Source organism: Euprymna scolopes, chromosome 36 (assembly GCF_053919585.1).
Source record: "Euprymna scolopes isolate OS-2025 chromosome 36, ASM5391958v1, whole genome shotgun sequence".
NCBI lineage: Eukaryota > Metazoa > Mollusca > Cephalopoda > Sepiida > Sepiolidae > Euprymna > Euprymna scolopes.
Window position 1 is genome coordinate 18171452 of NC_136517.1, and position 21030 is coordinate 18192481.

A 21030-nucleotide genomic window follows, 5' to 3' on the forward strand; every position below is an offset into this window, starting at 1 on the left:
ATTCACGTTGAGGGGTTACAAGTGCTTGTAGTTCGTCAGAGCATTCACCATTAAAGTACTTGTAGAACAGGCAGAGGGATGCAACATTTTGTCGATGGGACAGAGGCCGAAGCCTAGATGACAGTTCAGGACCTATCCGATTGGCGACTCTTTTGAACTCTGTCCAGGAGTGAGAGATAAGTAGCATATGCACCAGCCCAAATGTGACAACATACATGGGCGAATGGTGGCCTTATAGAGGTACAGGATACTTTTAGGCCTAAGTAGTTTTCTAGCATGGTAGAGAGAGAGCCTACCTATTTTTATACCTACAGTATTTCATGTTTATCTAGCAGTAGTCAAAATAGCATAACACTGTCATGTATGAAGTCAAGTTCCGTTACTGGCTTGAGGCAGTTGCTAGTCTAGCAGCACTGAAGAGCTGTGATACAGCACAATAGTCTGTCTGTGGATGACTAACACATCTCGACCTCAGTTCCCCCACCTCTTCCTCCCTACTGGCCGTCTTTACTTCTTCATTGATTTTTCTCAGCTTTACTTTATCTCCTCCTCATCCTTCCACCTTTTTTCTAATCTCATTTATAAAATTCACTATGTCTGGCTGTCTGGCTCCATTTTTTTTTTCAAATAGTACCTTTTCCAAGACGAAAGCTTATAAAGCGATGCTAGGCAGCCCAAGTGATTGCATTTTTTGTGGGCCATTCTTTTATGGGCCGATTAAATAGTTATTAAGGAGGTCAAAATGAAAAGAAATCAGAACTTGCCAAGTGTGAGTTTACTAAAACTGTTCTTGTACACATGTGCAAATTGTTATCTAATTACTTTATATCCGACTGATGACCATCCAGTAGTAACGCCACAGGTTTCACTGCTATAGTTTTGCTTTCAGTTCTGGCTGATGATACCCAAGTCATAATTATTATTTTTTTTTACTTTTGAAATCACAACTATATATTGGATACAATATCATATGAAATAATCGATAGACTATCATAATACATACTGAATAAATTAAAATATCATATTTTTAATATATTTTATGATTGGACAACGCTAGGCGGCAATTAAGTTTTGGAATGGAAGCTGCATCTGTTTGTTTATATATAGTTTTGAGTTACTACTATAAATTGGGTACACTTTTGACTTGAAGGAATTTACGTGACTCAAATAGGAATTCCTTAAAAATATTGTTCGATCATGAGACACTTTATTTTCACAATTTTGTTTTGAAAACTTAAGATTCCTTGTAAGTTGGTAGTACAAACATTGCCATATATTTTTTTTTTTACTCTAGTAATAGTCAAAGCAGTTCACGATTTGAAAGCTATATGTTTTGAAGAGGAGGGAGTCAACTATGTTTTAAGGAGAAAAATATTTTAAAAATATTTTACTCATGTAAATTAGAAGAAAACATTAATAATAAATACAATGAAAGTGGCATTATAGCATATTCATTCATTGTAATCTATAATATAAATCTCATCTGTCTGTTTAAATGTATGTATGTTTGTATATCTGCCTAAAACTTTCGACAGAGGCGACGGATTTTCATGAGATCAGTATCATTTTGTGAAGCCTGACTCTTCGAACGACAAATATTGAAAAATGGGCTAAAAACATTTATTCCTTCACTCTCAACTGGGCACTTTTTTACAGAGAGTGTCGATTTTTTCACTGACATTTTTTGCAAGTCATTCAACCCTCGCGTTCACGATATCGCTTAAAAGGGGTTATTTTGATCGCCCGTGACGTCACAACCACGATATGCACATTGGTAAGACGTTTTTTTTTTTTTCACCTCTTTTTCCTCTGGCGCATTACGGGTTCGAGCCTGCCTATTACTCTTATTTAAAAAAAGAATTTTTTTTTTTGCGCTCGCAATTTCCATTTTTTTTGCTCAACCAACACCCTTACACACACCTCCACTTTCTTTTCCGCCTTCACGTCACAGGTTCGAGCCTGCCTGCCTACTACAATTTTTTTCCCCTTTTTTGCCCAAACACCCAGGCAACACCGGGCACTCAGGCTAGTCATTTATAAAACTCACTATGTCTGTCTGCTTCCATTTTGTGCTTTAAAATTTTGCTTTTGGTTTCAATTCTGGCTGATGGTGCCAAAGTCACCATTTTTTTTTTTTTTTCTTTTTTAAATTACAACTATATACTGGGTACAATATCACAAAATAATCGATAGAGAATTGACTATAATAATATAGACAAAATCTGGATAAATTAAAATATCATATTTAAGCATATTTTACAACCGAGCAATGCTCTTCCCCTCTCCTTTTTTTTTTTTTTTTTTTTTTTTTTGTAACTCCAAGACATTGAGATTTGATTAAATTTTTTATTTTTATTTTTTTTACAACCAGACTTTAACAAGAACCATCAAAACAAACACTTACACGAATATATCAAAGCAGGAAAAATGTCTTCATTTCTGCGTTGTGCTGTCTCCACAAGAACACGAAGTGGACCTTTCGGACATAGTACGGCAATGAGATCTACAGAAGTTTGTAAAAAAATAAAAATAAAGAAATAAAAAAATGCATAAAAATATCAGTTTGATCACAAAAAAGGATGTTGCTTTAGTTGTTATCTGTTGTAAATAAAATAATAAACAAATAAAATATGAAAGTCTTTCAAAATAAAAAATATTATCAAATAAATAAAAAGCAAGAATTAATTGCAACCGATGTTTGTCTTGCATTGTTTAAGTTTGTTTTAATGCAAAATGTATTCACAGTAAATCTGATTTATTACCTTCATAATTGCCATTGGTGCATGTCGCAAAACTTGAGATAAAGAAACACTTAACAGGAAGTTCTCCCAAAATATAGTGATAGTTCAGCTTTGTACATACAATTCAAGGATGTGGAAGCTGGAAACAACTAATTTTTTTTTTTTAAAGAAAATTAAAAAAATAAACAAAGCAAAAGCTTATTTTTAATATTTTTAATAAAAGTTTTTATTAAAAATGTCTCCTTAAAACTGGTTCTCCCCAAAATTACCCTAAAAAAGGGATCTCCAAAAAGCAAGTCTATTTGGTAGTTTTCGTTCTACAAAAATCAATATTTACTTCTGACTAACAAGTCAATTACAGCAATTATTGGTCTCTGTCCTTTAAGTATTAAAACTTGAAATTCCAACTAATTTCATACTATATCCAGCCAAATATTTTTGTAAGAGACACTTTCTGATACACAACATTGGATAATCATCTATGTTCATTAGCCAACTAGATCTACCAATAAAACTTTTCTTACCCCAAAAGACCATAATTCCCAGCACAGCCCATGTTGTCCAATCTGGAAGATATTTAATAAAGATGAGAGCCATCAAAGCGCTGATCATGAGAAGGTAAGCCTGCTGCAGTAACAACGGACCTTTCCAGTGAATGCAGATCATTCCAATCACGCCAAAGTTCCACATCAAAATGGCCACTGTAATGTAATCCATTGGAACGTTGTAGGCTTTCAAGACTTCCCTGAAAATGAAAAGTAAATAAAATATATCAGTCCAGATTAATTAAACTGTAATACTATAGATGCACACCAACTCCATCTGTGGAGTGTTCGAAAGCAACCCATAAAATAACTTGCTGAAAGTAGATGAAATAATAAAAAGTGAATCACCAAATACCACAAAGACAATCAGAAATAGGAACGATTGAGAAGGAAAGTTATTTCTGCATATCAGTTACTCTAAGACAAAGACAGGACTTTTAGGATTTCCGATTTTGAGTCAATAAATTGAGGAGACAGAGTTAGTTTGGATAGTTTCTAGTTTGCGATAATTGATAATGGTTGGCGACTCAGAGATCCCCCAAGAGAAAGAAGAGAGATTGGAGTCAAAGTTGGTGATGGTAGATCGGATTGAGAAGATAATCACTGGAGACCCTGATGCGACTAGGCAGCTAGCAATGAACGACATTTGGAGTTCTCTTTTTTTACGCTACGTGACGGTATCACACACAAACATACACAGATCACCTGAATTCATCAAGGACTTGTGTTGTTTTATTGCAGTGCAACAAAGACCGGACTGGTACCATTCAGGTGAGCAACCTTTTGTGCTCCAGAATTTATTTTTTTACATCTACATAGTCACCACAATTCTCAATGCACTTTTACTAGGAATTCAATAATGCATTAACGCATCTGTTTCTGATGCACATCTATGACAAGGGTAGCTTTCTTAGAGTTTCACACTAGAGTGTCAATATCTGCAACAGAGAGATGAAACTTTCAGATCAGGAATGCATAATTTCAGTCATCATAACAATGCAATTTGCAATCCTGTCTGCTCTGTTTAGGTAGAATAAAAAAAATAGGAGGTATTACTTTCAGGTGAGTCCCTAGTATATACCATACTGAATTGAAAAGACTTGGCATCCTTTTCAAGGCAGAAGAAGATAAAAGCAGCAGAAGAAAGCCAAAGAGAAGGTGGAACAGGGCTCTACATTGCGAGTGAAACAGTCGCATTTGCGAGTGATTTTTCAAAGTGGTGACTAGAAATAATGAAACACTTATCTTTTGACGATTGTATTTCTTTCACTGACAATCTTCCAAAGCTCACGACTGAGTGAAAAAAATATCTTTTCAACTTTTTTTAAAAATAAAATGAACAAAGTTTAATTATTTAAACAATAAAAGTTTAATAGAACAATATACTCTTTTTTTTTTAATATTTATACCTTCAAGTATCAACATAAAATTTGTTGTATATTTAGAATTACACGTATTAAACAAATATGAAAAAAAAACTTTATTATGTGCATAATCGTCACAGAACAAAGATGTCATATTCCAAAAGTCATATGGGTTTGGCTAGTCACTTTTCTATATGGCTAGTAAATAAAAATATTTAGTTGCCAAAGATCAACTAAAGATAAATTTGTCTATAGAACCCTGTGGAGAGAAATGTTTTTCATTGGACATCTCTAACAGTTTGCCGTCCATCAACCAACTTGTCCTGGATCCGAAAGAATGGCAAAAAAAGAAGTCACGTGGGTCTGCAATCTGCACCAAACAGGAGATGCTACTCATGATGATCTTTTTCAAAGAAATTCAATAAATAAATAAAAATGTTCGATGTGTTGACATGCACAGTTTTTTATGGACTAAGATTTCTTCAAATGAAATGGTCAAATGGATCCTTACCCTAAATACATATAGGAAAACATGAAAAGCAGCAGAAGTGACGACATTATGAGCCAACCATGGATGATCTGAAAGTAAAAAAAAAAAATTTTTATAAACAATTACAAAACATTGGTTAAACATTTTATCTCTTATATAAAACACATTAACAGACAAGGAGAGAGAGAGAGAGAGAGAGAGAGAGAACAGACAAGGAGAGAGAGAGAGAGAGAGAGAACAGACAAGGAGAGAGAGAGAGAGAGAGAGAACAGACAAGGAGAGAGAGAGAGAGAGAACAGACAAGGAGAGAGAGAGAGAACAGACAAGGAGAGAGAGAGAGAGAACAGACAAGGAGAGAGAGAGAGAGAACAGACAAGGAGAGAGAGAGAGAGAACAGACAAGGAGAGAGAGAGAGAGAACAGACAAGGAGAGAGAGAGAGAGAACAGACAAGGAGAGAGAGAGAGAACAGACAAGGAGAGAGAGAGAGAACAGACAAGGAGAGAGAGAGAACAGACAAGGAGAGAAAGAGAACAGACAAGGAGAGAAAGAGAACAGACAAGGAGAGAAAGAGAACAGACAAGGAGAGAGAGAGAACAGACAAGGAGAGAGAGAGAGAACAGACAAGGAGAGAGAGAGAACCGACAAGGACAGAGAGAGAACAGACAAGGACAGAGAGAGAACAGACAAGGACAGAGAGAGAACAGACAAGGACAGAGAGAGAACAGACAAGGAGAGAGAGAGAGAGAACAGACAAGGAGAGAGAGAGAGAGAGAGAACAGACAAGGAGAGAGAGAGAGAGAGAACAGACAAGGAGAGAGAGAGAGAGAGAACAGACAAGGAGAGAGAGAGAGAGAGAACAGACAAGGAGAGAGAGAACAGACAAGGAGAGAGAGAACAGACAAGGAGAGAGAGAACAGACAAGGAGAGAGAGAACAGACAAGGAGAGAGAGAACAGACAAGGAGAGAGAGAACAGACAAGGAGAGAGAGAACAGACAAGGAGAGAGAGAACAGTCAAGGAGAGAGAGAACAGTCAAGGAGAGAGAGAACAGTCAAGGAGAGAGAGAACAGTCAAGGAGAGAGAGAACAGTCAAGGAGAGAGAGAACAGTCAAGGAGAGAGAGATAGAGCGAACGGACAAACAGATAGAGATAACAGAGATAGAGAGAAAGAATAGATGGATACAGAGATAAATATATATTAAAGAAAAAAAGAAAGAGGTCATGCACTTTTAATGGTTCTATTCTGTTGTCTATACTTTCAGGCAACACCAAGTAGCCACGCTAGTTACAGACAAAAACAAGTTTTTAAAAGGACACATTTTTTTGTTAAGACAAAACAGAGTAACATGATAATCACTGATTGTTTCAAAATATACAGAGAAGTCAAAGGTCAAGTAGTAACTGTTTTTCAATCATTTAGTTTTGATGATCATGAAAATACATCATTTTATTATGGAAACTGATGCATTTTAAACGAAACAATTCACACACATATCTTCATTTATTATTTTTCAACACATTTTATTCTCAGATTATTCTATGAAAGTTAAATATAGTTGACTTTATTTTCTTAAAAAACAAGCAAAGCATGCAAAGTCCCCCTCTACAAGTAAAAAATTTACTTTCAACATGACTAATGTTTGTGCAAAATTTAAAAAAAAAAATATCTAAGGCGTAGTTGAGAAAAATGCTAATAAAAGAACAGATGAACAATTGGGGGCAATTTACCCTATAACGACCCCTTGTGGGGAGGGGGGGGGGCGACCAGAGTTATCCCGGAAAATCAGTTCTGGCAAAAATTTACTTTCACCATGACTAATGTTTATGGAATTTTTTTTTTTTAAATCCAAGGCGTGGTTATTAAGAAAAGTGTAAACAAACAAACAGATGAACGGGAGTGAATTATTAGGTCCAATCCCTCCTTTGTCGAGATACCAAAAAAACTTTTGTCAATAAGACTCCAGTTGTGCTACAAAGTATGCTATACTATATAAAACACCATGCTCCATGTTTTGACAAGCTTCTGGGTTTGACCTTTACTCCTGATCTGAAATGGAACACATACATCAAATCTGTGGCCAAGGTCGCTGGGAAAATGGTGGGATCCTTCTACTTCTCCAGAAGATATCTCACTACTGATGCAATTCTCTATCTGTATAAAAGCCAAGTACGTCCAAGGATGGAGTACTGCTGCCACATCTGGGAAGGAGCTGCTAAAAACAGCCTATCCTGCCTTGACACAGTACAAAATAGACTTTGTGGTTTAGTGGGGGATGCCCTTTTCTCTTCGCTGCAGCCTCTCTCCCACAGAAGAGACGTTGTGAGCCTGTCTTTGTTTTATCGTTATTTCCATGGCAGGTGCTCGTCTGAGCTCCAATCTCTCGTCCCCCCTCACCAATCTTTCACGAGAAACACCAGTCTGGCTGAAACTACTGTCAAAAATTTTCCCCACTCTTTATCTTTGCCTAAATCCAAGCGTACATTCCATGAGCAAAGTTTCTTTCTTAGAACTGCATGCCAGTGGAACTCTCTGCCGCTTGCCTGTTTCCCACCTGACTACAACTTAGACGTCTTTAAGTCCAACCTAAACAAACTCCTGACAAACCACCCCCTTAAGTAAGACACTCTATCAAAACCCCCAATACTAATGATTACTACAATACTATCTCATTGATTACTGTACACGCAACAACCCTTATCCCTGAGTGGCCTTCGGGCCTTGATAAGTGGTGACCCCCATGTAAAAAAAAAAGACACCATGATACAAGCCATCCCCCTTAAATCAGGGGTCGGTAATATTTTGGATCCATCTAACCAATAACCTTATGTAAAACATGTCAAAGCGAATATGATGATAATCTATAGCAGGAGTCAGCAACCTTTTGGAGCGTGAGAGCCAAAAAGCAGTGCTGATTATAAGAGGAAGGCCAAACAGCTTTGGCTAAATTGTCATGGCGTATAACAAAGTTATTAAATATGTAAATTTTCTGTGCATTTCAATAAAACAAGTATTGAATTTAATATGATTATATTTAAATGACATTAATTATTTTACTATAAAACATATTTTACAAAAAAAGCTTTGAGTTTGTATTACTATACACATAGATTCGAAAAAGTTGTCAAAAAAACAAATATATAATAAATAAATGTTATCAAAGGCAAGATAAGTTACTTTTCTACCTAACTGGACAATTTTTTAGTGTTTTTATTTAATGTTAAATGTTTATTCAGCTCGAAAAACAGTGTTTACTGATGTATTTGAAAATTACAAATGGCTCCAGATCTTCTGTTCAACATAAGTTTGGGAAAAGGAGTTAAAAATAAAAAACTATACAAAATACTGTTAGAAACTCGCTCAATATATGTTACCACAACATAAGCTGACATATATTTGGTGGATTTTTAACAGTATTTTGTATAGTTTTTTATTTTTAACTCCTTTTCCCAAACTTATCGTGTTCAGCAGAGAGCCTGGCGCCATTTGTAATTTTCAAATACATCAGTAAACACTATGTTTTTCAAGTTGAATAAACATGTTATATTAAATAAAAACACTAAAAAATTATCTAGTTAGGTAGAAAAGTAACTTGTCTTGCCTTTGATAACATTTATTTGTTACTAGTATTTCAACCCGGTATTGCCCGGGTGTTTAGAGGTACATGTTGAGCAAAAAAAAAAAAAAGTCAATTTTTTTAACTTTGACCCCTTAACATTTATTGTTTTGGGCTCAAATCAAGTTATTAAGTTAGAACCTATATCTAAAATTTCAAGTGTTTAGACCCAAAATTGGCGGAGGAGTTTGGTAGAGTTCTCAAAATACACCTCCAAACACCCGGGCAAACTCGTTGAACTTTGACCCTTTAACAGCCAAATTTCCGTCCGAAAACGGATCACAAAGATTTTCCCAAATCTCAGTACCTTGTATATCAAATTTCGAGTCTGTAGACTGAAAATTGACGGAGTTATTGCGAAGGAAAATGTACGTAGACACACACACACACACACACGTTCACTTTTATATATATAATATATTTGACAACTCTTTCCAATCTATGTGTATAGTAATACAAACCCAAAACTTTATTGATATCGTGCCCTGAGTAAGGTGGCGGGCCAAACAAAATTCACTCGAGGGCTGGAGGTTAAATAATCAAATTATACCCAATTTCCACCAGTACTGATCACTACGCTGTTGTTTCACTGACAACCCTTACACTTATTATTATACTAACCTGGCGTTGCCTGGGTGTTTGGAAGTGTGTGTTGAGCAAAAAAAAAAAAAATAAAGTGGTAGTACCTAGGTTCGAACCCATACCGTGAAGAAGGAAAAGACATGAAAAAAAAAAGTGATGTCTTTGCTGTTGCGTTGATCGCCAAACCGGAAGTGATGTAGGTTTAAATTAAGGCTGGTCAATCGAAAAAAGGGGATGATTTTTTAAAATATCGGCGAAAAAAGCAACCCCTCCGTGTAGAAAAGTGCCCAGTTGAGGGTGAAGGAATTAATGTTTTTAGCCAATTTTTCGATATTTGTCGTCCGAAGGGTTGAGCTTCAAAACGATATTGATCTTGTGAAAATCTGTCGCCTCTGTCAAAAGTGTTAAGCAGACATACATACATACATACATATATATATGTATGTATGTATGTATATATATATATATATATATATATATATATATATTTAAACAGACAGGTGAGATTTATATAGATTTATTTTTTTTTTAATACTCCTGTTCACCCCTAACAAGGCATATCGCCACTTGGACATAAGGGGCTACTATTTGAGAAAAATTAACAAGATGTTGGTTTACATTACATTTAAACTTCTGCACATCACTAATCAGGGAAACAGGTAGCAGGAAGGGAATTCCAAAGTCTAGCTGTTCGAGGAAAGAAACTATTAGCGTAGAAAGCTTTCTGGCATTTAGGGTTCTCAACAATGAAGGGGTGAGATTTTGTTACTAAGCGAGTTTGTCGGGATATGTACGTTGAGGGGGCACAAGTGCAACGAGTTCATCAGAGCATATTCCTTTAGAATATTTGCAAAACAGGCACTGAGATGCAACATTGCAGTGATAGGACAGGGGTTGGAATTTAGTTGACAAAGTAGAACCTATTAGATTGAAAACTCTTTTTTAGACTTTATCTAAGAGGGAGAAGCTAATGGTAGATGCACCAGCCCAGATGTGGCAACAATAATTGATGCATGGGCGAATGGTGGCCTTGTAGAGGTAGAGGATAATCTTAGGTGGGAGTCGTCTTCTAGCTCAATAGAGGGAGCCCACCTTCTTTGCAGCAGCCTTTGCAATGTCTTCAATGTATTTGTTCCAGTTCGTATTGCTCATGAATGTTAGGCCGAGGAGTTTGGAGGTAGAATTTTCAGGTAGAGTGTTATTTGTCATGAATATCGGTGGTTGGAGAGGCGTCCTAACTCTTCAGGCCTTTCTAAGTGGTGACTTCGTTGTAAGACAAAAAATGAAAAACTTTAATTTGTGTAGAACTTACTCTGTAACATCTGTATTTATAGAGGAGCAGCAGAAAGACCGTCATCACGGCAATAATTCCCAAAAGAATGAAAGCATTCGCAAAAGACTGCCAAACTTTCGTCCCAGAATCTTCAGTTTGTTCATGGAATGGTGTATAAATACTGAAAAATAAAAAGTTTTTAAAGAAAATCCATAGATAACATTGCGTAGCATGAAAGTTTTAAGTAAAACGGATTATTTGAACGACTGTTTTCATCTTGAATGTTATTTTCACAACATTTCAAACATGATGTAGCTTATGAAATTCTTCAGGTGCAACTTTTATAACTCTGGAATCTAAGTCCAACTTGGAAATCTGTATGGAATTTTGAACTAAATCCTTCCAAGAAAGTAGATTGCTCTCATTCTGTCAGTCATGACCAAGTAAAAGTGTTAAGTTATTTTTATTTTATTCTTAGTACTACCTGTAGTGAGGATTGAACCAGAAAACTGTCATTCACAATTGATGCTTACTTAATTACTTTATCCACTGTAGCACATGTCTATAAATAAATAGTTCCATTTGAAATTCCACAGATTCCAGATTTTAACAAGATACACCTGAAAAAGATTGCTAGATTGACTGAAATGTTGTGAGAATACAGGTTAGAACAATAAAATTATTGCCCAAGAAAACACAACAGGATTCCATTTCCGTTTGATGAAAACCGATTTTCTTTTTTTTTTGTTGCACACCATCTACTAGTTGGCCAGTTGTGTACAAATCCCAAGAGCCATAGGAGCCTTCAATCATGTCTGAAAATGACACAATGTTCAAGAAGCGAGATTGGAGATGCGCTGCTGTACAACTCATGCTCTCTACCGATCCAAGTTATGACAACAGGACCATTACCAGCACCCTCAAAATGCATCACCGGATTGGCATGAATAACAGGGATGTGCCCAGGGTGATGAAAACAAAGTTTCTGGCTACAGTTATGGTCTTTGGTGTGGTTTCAAGTGAGGGCCACAATATACCACCTCACATCTTTGAAGTGGGCTTGAAAGTCAACACCAAAGTGTACTTGGATCTGCTAAAGAGCGTGGTGATCCCCTGGTGCAATTAGGTGGCCACAGGCAGACCCTGGGTGTGGCAGCAGTAGTTGATACCGGCCCACAAGTCCAAAGAGACCCAGGTTTGGCTTCAGATGGTGTGCTATGACTGTGTACCCTTCTCTTACTGGCCACCCCCCACTTCTCCTGACCTGAACCTGCTGAACTATTTCATTTGGTCATATGTTGAGAATATCACCAACATGAATTCTAATAAAACCAAAGCCAGTCCAACTGCCGCTATTTGCCTAGCTCCTGCTGGCACTTGTAGAAAAGGTATGCTCCAAGTTCCGGACCTGCATTGAGGCGGTGATTGAGGCTGAAGGTGACTACATTTAATAGACATCAGCTTTACTACATAATAAAGTTACCTGAATTGATTTTTTTAATAAAAATTTTAAAATACAGCTGCTGTGTTTTCTTTAGGGCGACACTTTTTATCGTTCCCCTCTGTAACATCTAAGATGAGAACAGTAGTCCGAATAATAGAAATTATCAATCCTCATCTCAAAAATTCTGAAATTTCAACGTAAATTAGTAAGTATCAATTGTGATTAGTTTTAGAAACATTCATTTTTTATCTTTAACCTTATAAAAAAAATTTAATTATAAAATAATGATCACTTTTTCTATAACTACAGAATAATTTTTCAATCATCAAAAATTAGCTTTAAATAGTCATTTGCTTCGATAAAATAAAAATATTTTTTTAAATTTTAAGTAAATTATATAAAAAAGCATTGATTCAATAGTCATTAATTTTATTAAACAGCTTAGAGATTAAAATAAAAACAAGCCGAGCATGCAAGGTCCCCCTCCATGATTGGAAAATTTACTTTCACCATGACTAATGTTTGTAAAAAATTTTTTTTTTTAAATCCAAGGCGTGGTTATTGAGAAAAGTATGGACAAATTATTTGTGGGCAATTTTACCTCTATAATGGCACCTGGGGAAAGGAGAAGCGGGGGCAACCAAAGTTATCCCAGAAAATCAGTTCAAGCAAAAATTTACTTTCATCATGACTAATGTTTGTGCAAAAACTTTTAAAATCCAAGGCATGGTTATTGACAAAAGTGCAGACAAACAAACAGACGAACGGAAATGAATTACTAAATCCGATCCCTCCTTTGTTGAGGGATCAAAAAAGCCTCATGACAAGGCCGAGTATGTATAGCTAGTATTAAACGTATATATTTATTTTGTTAGATTTTCAAAGTCAGACTCAAACAGTATTTAAGCTGACAACTCAGACTTTCTTTTTGCCTAGCCAATTTTCATTTATGATTATTGTATTTTGTTATTGGCAATGACATAGTTTGTTACAATTTATTTTTTAAATTAGTCTGATCCAGCTAATATGAAACATCTATATTAAATTTCTATTAATCTGTCTGTCCAGTCAACTTTTTTGGAAACTACTGGCCAATATGGCTGAAATTTTGTATGGACCTTTGCTATGATAAGATGCAGTGAACTAAGTATTATGGTATCCATTTAATGCACATTTAAGGATTAATAAGTTTTAGTATTTAATGCAAAAAATGGACACAAATTTAACAATATTCAATCATCAATTTGGCATAAAGTACTCATTCTAAGTCATTCTATAACTTTTGCTCATTAAATACAGGCAAAAAGTCTAGTTTTTAAATAATCACCTAAAAATAAAAAGCAACAAGAGGATAATTTTTTTTAAATTGCAGGATATAATTGAAAATGTCTACCTGAAGTTAAAAAATGTGAAAACAAATAAAAAGTAAAATCTAGAATAACTTCATTGTATTTTGGACAACAACAGGTAGGTAGCGGAAGCGATTAATGAATTAATTATTGACCAAATTTATAGAATTGCCATCAAGCAAAGTTCTTATTTTTTTGATTAAAATGATTAAAAGTTTCATGAAAATCAAAAATGCCATTATTGAAGATTGTGGCATTACATAAAACAATCATAAATGATAACTCATCGTTCTATAATAAACGAATAATGAATAAAAGAGGCAAATGCTAAAACTTCTGGCCAGAGTAAATGCAAGAAAAAAATTCTATACAGCTATTAAAAATGGTTGTTTTTCTTATACATTAAACAAAACGTTTAGATTTAAAATCCAGTTAGTATTACGCATGAAAAGTTAAGAAAAGCACACTTGAAATGTGTACACATTATGTGAATAACTAAAATCAAAACAAGATGGCACCCGAATTTGAACTGATGTCATGTGATTCCACTTAGATAATGTTGACACATTTAAAGCATATTTTTCTCAAGTTCACATTTAACAGTTAATATTTGCCATAAATTTACACCAATATCCATGGCAAATAACACCCTACCTGAGAATTCTTAACATTCATGGGCAATATGAACTGGAACAAATACATTGAGGACATTGCGAAGGCTGCTGCAAAGAAGGTGGGTCCCCTCCATTTACCTAGAAGACTACTCACACCTGAGAGTATTCTATACCTCTACAAGGCCACCATTCACCCACGCATGGAGTATTGTTACCACGTCTGGGCTGGTGCATGTACCACTAGCCTCTCCCTCGTGGATAGGGTCCAAAACAGAGTTTTCAATCTAATAGGCTCTACTTTGTCAACTAAGCACCAACCTCTGTCCCAATGTTGCATCCCTGTGCCTGTTTTACAAGTATTTTAATGGAATATTCTCTGATGAACTCGTTGCACTTGTGCCCCCTCGCCCTCATTGTACATATCCAGACAAATCTGCTTAGCAATAAAATCTCATCCTTTCACTGTTGATGCTCGAAAGCTTTCTACTCTAATAATTTTTTCTCCTCAAATAGATAAACTTTGGAATTCTCTTCCTGCTACCTGCTTCCTGACTGTTTTGATATGCCGAAGTTTAAATGTAATGTAAACCAACATCTTGTTAATTTTTCCTAGGCATGGTCCCAAATAATAGCCCCTTATATCCAAGTGGTGATATGACTTGTTAGGGGTGAACATGAAAAAAAACAAAGATTGGAATCATGCTTACAGATAGCCTCCTTGTTCTGTGTAGAAGTTGACCGAACTAATCGTTGCTACGACAACGATCATACAGAGGGTAACGGGGATGAATAACATGATGACGTGTTTCGCTCCATACAACAGTGTCTCCTCGTCGTCCTCACTTTGATTGCTACTACGTTTCCTACGTGTCGGTGGAACTTGGATGCTGGCTTCAGTCGCTTCGGGGTTCTCAATTTCAATTTCACGCTCACTCTAAAAAGGAATAATGAAAAGCAAAGAAAAGTTTTTAATCTGAAGAAATTTGATTTGGATTTTGAAGAATATGAAAATGCTTTTTTCAGATTTAAGAATTACATTTTTTTTGTTTTTGAATGAAAATATTTTACAAGAATTTTTTTTATTTAATGCAAAATAAATTATTCCTAAAAAAAAAAAAAAAAAAAAATTTAATTCTAAAAATAAAAAAACAAAAGAAAAAACGATACATTAATTATATATATCTATATATATAAAAATGTAAAGTTGGTTCGTTCTAAAGAAATAAAACCATGTTAAACGTTACCAATTTATTTGAAATTTTCAGACAACCCATTTTTAGAGTCGAGGTATGTTTTTATGTTATTAAAATAAATTTACCTAATTAAAATTAAAATATTAAATAAAATAAATATATTTATTTATCGTTTCTGCGAATCTGTTCTGTTGATAAAACTGAACTTCCGGTTCGATTCATTTCACAGCCACGAATTGACGAAAGGTTTCATTTTCTGTTAACTCGATAAGTAAAAAAAAAAAAAAAAAAAACATATTTCATTTGTTTATCTTCCAAATTTTTTAATTTACACATCTTTTCTTTATTATATAAGGCCAAAAAAAAAAAAAAAAGTTTGTTGCTTGCTTTTGAGTTTTTTTGTTTTTTTTTTCTATATAAGATTACTCATGCAGAGAGTGATCCGTGCTGAAATAATGTTATTATTTAAAAAGTCATTCTTAACATGGGGAGGTAAGGATGTTTTGTACCTATTCTGTACTTTAACCTTACAATTGAATAAATAAAAAAAAAACAAACATATCGTAAAACGTTATTTAAACGTGGAAATATGATTTAAAAAATAGCGCGGCTCTCTGCATTAGCACCATTTTTATTTATTGTTGTTGTTTCACGAATTTTCGGCCAACTATTCCTCTGGCCTTCATGAAAAGAAGTCCTTTTATAAATGTTCAGTAACTTTTTCCTTTTATTATTCTTAAAGAGTAAAACTTTTCTTATTCATGAAAGGAGTTAAGCCTACGTAAATAAATAAATGTTTGTACACGTGACAAATTATCAATAAATGGTTTAGTTACTTTTTTAAAAAAATGTTTGTAAAAGTGCGAAAGGCGACGTTGTTGTACAAACATTACTCCCATGCTTAATTTCTATACTTATAGGTTTTTGGAATTTTTTTTCACTGGATTATTATTGATTGGACACTAATTAAACAGATTATTAAAAAAAAAAAAAAAATGTAAAAAAGAAATCATTATTTCGACATTTGAAAGTGGTGCTCACTTTTTAGTTACAACGTTCTGATAAATCAGTCACCCATTTTGTAAGCAATAAAAACGCGGTATATCAAAACCATAGAAAGTAAAAATAATGAGTCTCTACCGCATTTGTAAGTCAGAAATATATTTGTTTCTCAAAGAAAAAAAAATAGAGAGAACAGGACTTTTTTTTATTGTTTTCATGAAAATAAAGTTTCGAGATTTTTAATTATTTTTTTTTTTTTACTTATTTAGTCAGTTTGTGGTTTTTTTTTTTTTTAAATTGTTTTTGTGAAAGGTGAGTTTTTTCAAAACTTTTGTTTTGTTTCTTTTTAATTTTTTTAAAGTATTATAAATTTCACTAACATGCTGGAGAAATGTTTAATAATTTGGTATTTTTTTAGATTAGGTCCACCTCCACAATTTTCCTTTCAATGACGACATTTATAGGTTTCCGAGTATGCTGAACACGCAAATTGCATTGAAATTTTGCGAAAATAAATAGTTGTATTATGCATTGTATTCTTCGGCGGCCATCTTTTTACGTGCACACGCGCCATAAACAAATACACACACGTAAAAAAGATGGCCGCCAAAGATTACAATGCATAATACAACTTTTTATATCTTGATAACTACTTATTTCTGCAAAATTTCGATGCGATTTTCGTATTCAGCATAGTCGAAAACCATTTCAAGTCGTCATTTAAAAGAAAATTGAGGAGGTGGACCTAATCTAAAAATTTACCAATAATTTTTAATCCCGCCGTACGCCTCCCGATACATTGCTTCGTCAACATGCGACCATTTTATATCTCCCGAAGACACTTCCGTATTTAGAAAAAAAAAAAATAAATAAATAAAAAGTGACCGATTTACCAGAACGTGGTAACTAAAAAGTGAGTATCCCTTTCAAATGTTGAAATGATTTTTTTTTTTTTTTCAATTTTTTTTCATAATCTGGTTAGTGTTCAATCAATAATAATCCAGTGAAAAAATTTCAAAAAACCTATCAGTATAGAAACTCCACCACGTAAGTAAATAAATAAAAAATGTTACGTGCGCATGCGTTAGCCTTGACTAGGGGGGTACTAAGGGAACGACCATTAAATAATTCTGCGGGTCGCCATGGAACTCAACGCCCAAGGAGTATCAAAATAGTTTTCATGATCTGAAGAAATTTTTTTTTCCGAAAAGTGGGTGATCACTTTTCCATCTAAATTTAACTTAAAATGAGCACCCACTTTCTGGCCACCTGAGGAAGGGGCATTTATTTCGTGTTTATTGGCTTTTTTTTGACAAGGCAGTTTGGTACGCGAATGCATATTTAACAGTTTTCGTTTATGCTCACGCATAGCATAAACAAAGGCTACGTCTGTGAAATGGAAAATAGTCCCAGAGTTCAGGGGTTAATACCATGCAAAAGAAATCAAACAAAAAGACTTTTTAGCCAAGAAACACACAGAAAGAAAAAAAAAATAGCATCCATTTTTTTTCTATCGAATTCATTTGCTGTTTTTATTGAAAACTATTTTCCCCCGGATTTTTGATATAATTTTCCATTAAGGGCTGTGTGTCTCACGTTCGTAAATAACAAAATTTTTTTTGTAGATTTTGGTGTGCTAAAAACGAATCTGCAAACCGTTTCCGTCACAAAAAAATAGTTTTTATGATATGAAGAAATTACTTTTTCGAAAAAGTGGCGATCACTTTTCCATGTAAATTTAACTTAAAATGAGCACCCACTTTCTAGCCACCTGAGAGAGGGGGGATTTTTTCCCATGTTTATTGGCTAAACAGCTTTCGTTTATGCTTACGCATAGCGTAAACGAAGGCTACCGCTGTTAAATGGAAAATAGTCCCAGAGTTCAGGGGTTATTACCATGCAAAAGAAATCAAACAAAAAACTTTTTAGCCAAGAAACAGAAAAATGCCCCTCTCTCAGGTGGCCAGAAAGTGGGTGCTCATTCTAAGTTAAATTTACATTGAAAAGTGATCACCCACTTTTTCAAAAAGTAATTTCATGAATGTCATGAAAACTTTTTTTTTGCTACGTAAACGGTTTGCAGATTCGTTTTTAGCACACCGAAATCTACAATAAAATATTTCGTTATATATGAACGTGAAACGGGCCTTAAAGTAAAATAATACCGGATTTTTTTGAGCAGATTTGCCGTTTAGTTGTACAAATATCCTCAAACCAGGTAATCACTAAAAGGGATTTTTAAAAGTCGTCACCTGTATCGAGCAAAAGTTTAAAACCACCGATTATATGCCAGCCTACATCATGGTAACATATATTGAGTGAGTTCCTAACAGTATTTTTAGTTTAAACTCATTTTCCCAAAATTTCCCCAAACTTAACATGTTCGATACAGTCTGCCGCCATTTGTATTTTTCAGATATACCGATAAACATTGAATGTTTTTGAACCGATTATACATTACATAAAAACACTAAAATCTTATCCAGTTAGGTAGAACACTTACTTTTCTTGCCTTTGATAACATTTATTTGTTATATATTTATTTTTTGACAACTTCTTTGTATCTGTGTTTAGTAATATAAACCCTTTTCATTTAATGTAACGTTTAGTCGGTTCGAAAAACAGTGTTTATTGGTGTATTTGAAAGCTACAAATGGTGGTGGACACTTTTGATTACTTTAAGTTAGAGAAAGTGAGTTAAAACTAAAAAAACTATACAAAATACTGTCAGAAACCTATCCATTATGCCAGCCTATGTCATGGTAACATATGTTCGGTGAGTTTCAGACACTGTTTTGTATAGTTTTTAGTTTTCAACTTACTTTCCCAAACTTAACGTATTCAACAGAATTCGCGACCATTTCTGTTTTTTGAGCCAATTAAACATTTTACATTACATAAAAACACTAAACAATTATTCAATTAGGTAGAAACGTAAATTACCTTACCTTTGCTTTCATTTATTTGTTTTTGGACGACTTTTTCGAATCTGTGTATAGTAACCCCCCCTTCCCCCCCACCATCAACCAAATATTAATTACTAAATCACATTTTTTAAAACAACAACAAAAAAAAAGCATTTAGCGTTTCAACATTTTTGCTACGTTCGGCTTCATCCACTGATTGTTGGTCAAGTCCAAAACATGAATGATTGACAGAAACTCTCGAGGATCCAGATCAAATTCTGCAAGAGCACCATTTTTTTCAGTTTCGCCTTCTTTTTCACTTTTTGCAGTGGATTGCTGTACTAATATAAGAAACATGCATTTTCTCTTTTATTAAATTTTTCCATTACACCAAATTGAGCCACTGCAACGCGTGGCAGGGTACAGCTAGTATATATATAAAAAGGTAATTGATTTTATAGCAATTTAAATTAATTAAAAATAAATCTTTAAATAAGCAAATCAATAAAAGTAAAATTAAAAATTTATTTGGTTACTAATTAACAAATAAATATTCAAAACATATCAGGTGATTTGGAAGTTGTTAAAAAATCCTCCATTCTTTAATATATATGTCATGTCCTATGCCAGATTTGTATTAGATCATATGATACAGAGCTCTACGGACGAATTTATCTTCAGTTGACCTTTGACAACCAAATATTTTCGTTTACTAGCCAAATAGCAAAGTTACTAGCCAAACCCAGATGATTTTTAGAATATGACATCTTTGTTCTGTGACGAGTATGTACATCATAAAGATTTTTCTGTGTGTGTGTGTGTGTTTTTTTTTTTAATAAGTGTAATTCTAAATATACAACAAATTTTATGTTGATACTTGAAGGTATAAACATTCTAATTTCTTCAGATATTTTTTAAACATCATTCGTTAAAAAAAATTTTTTAAAGTATATTGTTCTATTAAACTTTTATGGTTTAAATAATTTAAATTTGTTCATTTTATTAAAAAAAAGAAGTTGTAAGGATATTTTTTAAACAGCCTCTGTTAAAAAAAAAAGTATATTCTATTAAACTTTTATTGTTTAAACAATATAACTTTGTTCGTTTTATAAAAAAAAAAAAATTGAAAAGATATTTTTCACTCACTAGTGAGCTTTGGAAGATTGTCAGTGAAAGTAATATAATCGCCAAAAGATAAGTGTTTCATTATTTCTAGTCGCCACTTTGAAAAATCACTCGCAAATGCGACTGTTTCACTCGCAATGTAGAGCCCTGTGGTAAAAAAGGGATCGACTAAAACACCAGTCAAGAAAAATAGACAATAAAGATAGAGGAGAGACCTGTGCAAAAATAAGTTTCTTTTATTCATTTACTCGCAGGCCGCACGGTATTACCCGGTCGTAAAATACGCATAAATATTATATTTTAACTCATACAGAAACTGAGACGTGTGCATGCAAGTATTATGTTTTTTCTAAACAGTTCACTTCTTTTTAAGTCCAAAAAAATAAAAAAATAAAATAAAATATTTGGGCTTAGATTGAAACCAAAACCTAAAGACAGCGAGTCGAGTGCGATAACCATTAGGTTGGCTTGACACGTCCTTTAAAAAGGTGTTTTCAAACCTATTTCTTTTAAACATAATTTGTTGTGTGAACCATTCACGCATGCGCATTCGTGAAACAGCAAACAAATAAAAATCTGATGACACTCCTCATGTACCAATTTTTCAATTTTCACCCCTTAGCAACCCATTAAAACTGATTAAAAAGTTTTCCACATATCTGAATATGCTATATACCAAATTTCAAGTCTATAGATAAAAAATCCGTTGACTGTATAGGTTGAGAAAAGTCCTCATACACACACACACACATTCTCACTTTTATAGATATACTATATATATTTTGTTT

The 21030-nt window shown here is 34.0% G+C and overlaps 1 protein-coding gene across 6 annotated transcripts in view; it reads right to left on the reverse strand.

The window, feature by feature from the left end:
- LOC145260369 (presenilin-1-like) overlaps positions 1-21030 on the reverse strand; it is a 76572-nt gene that overhangs the window by 11450 nt on the left and 44092 nt on the right. For all 6 annotated transcript variants that reach the window (XM_080118313.1, XM_080118314.1, XM_080118315.1 and 3 more), the window contains exons 3-7: positions 14724-14950; positions 10649-10790; positions 5162-5229; positions 3266-3486; positions 2405-2503 (exon numbers count right to left, since the gene is read on the reverse strand). In XM_080118313.1, coding sequence (XP_079974439.1) covers positions 2405-2503; positions 3266-3486; positions 5162-5229; positions 10649-10790; positions 14724-14950 — 757 coding nt within the window. The remainder of the gene's footprint in view (positions 1-2404; positions 2504-3265; positions 3487-5161; positions 5230-10648; positions 10791-14723; positions 14951-21030) is intronic.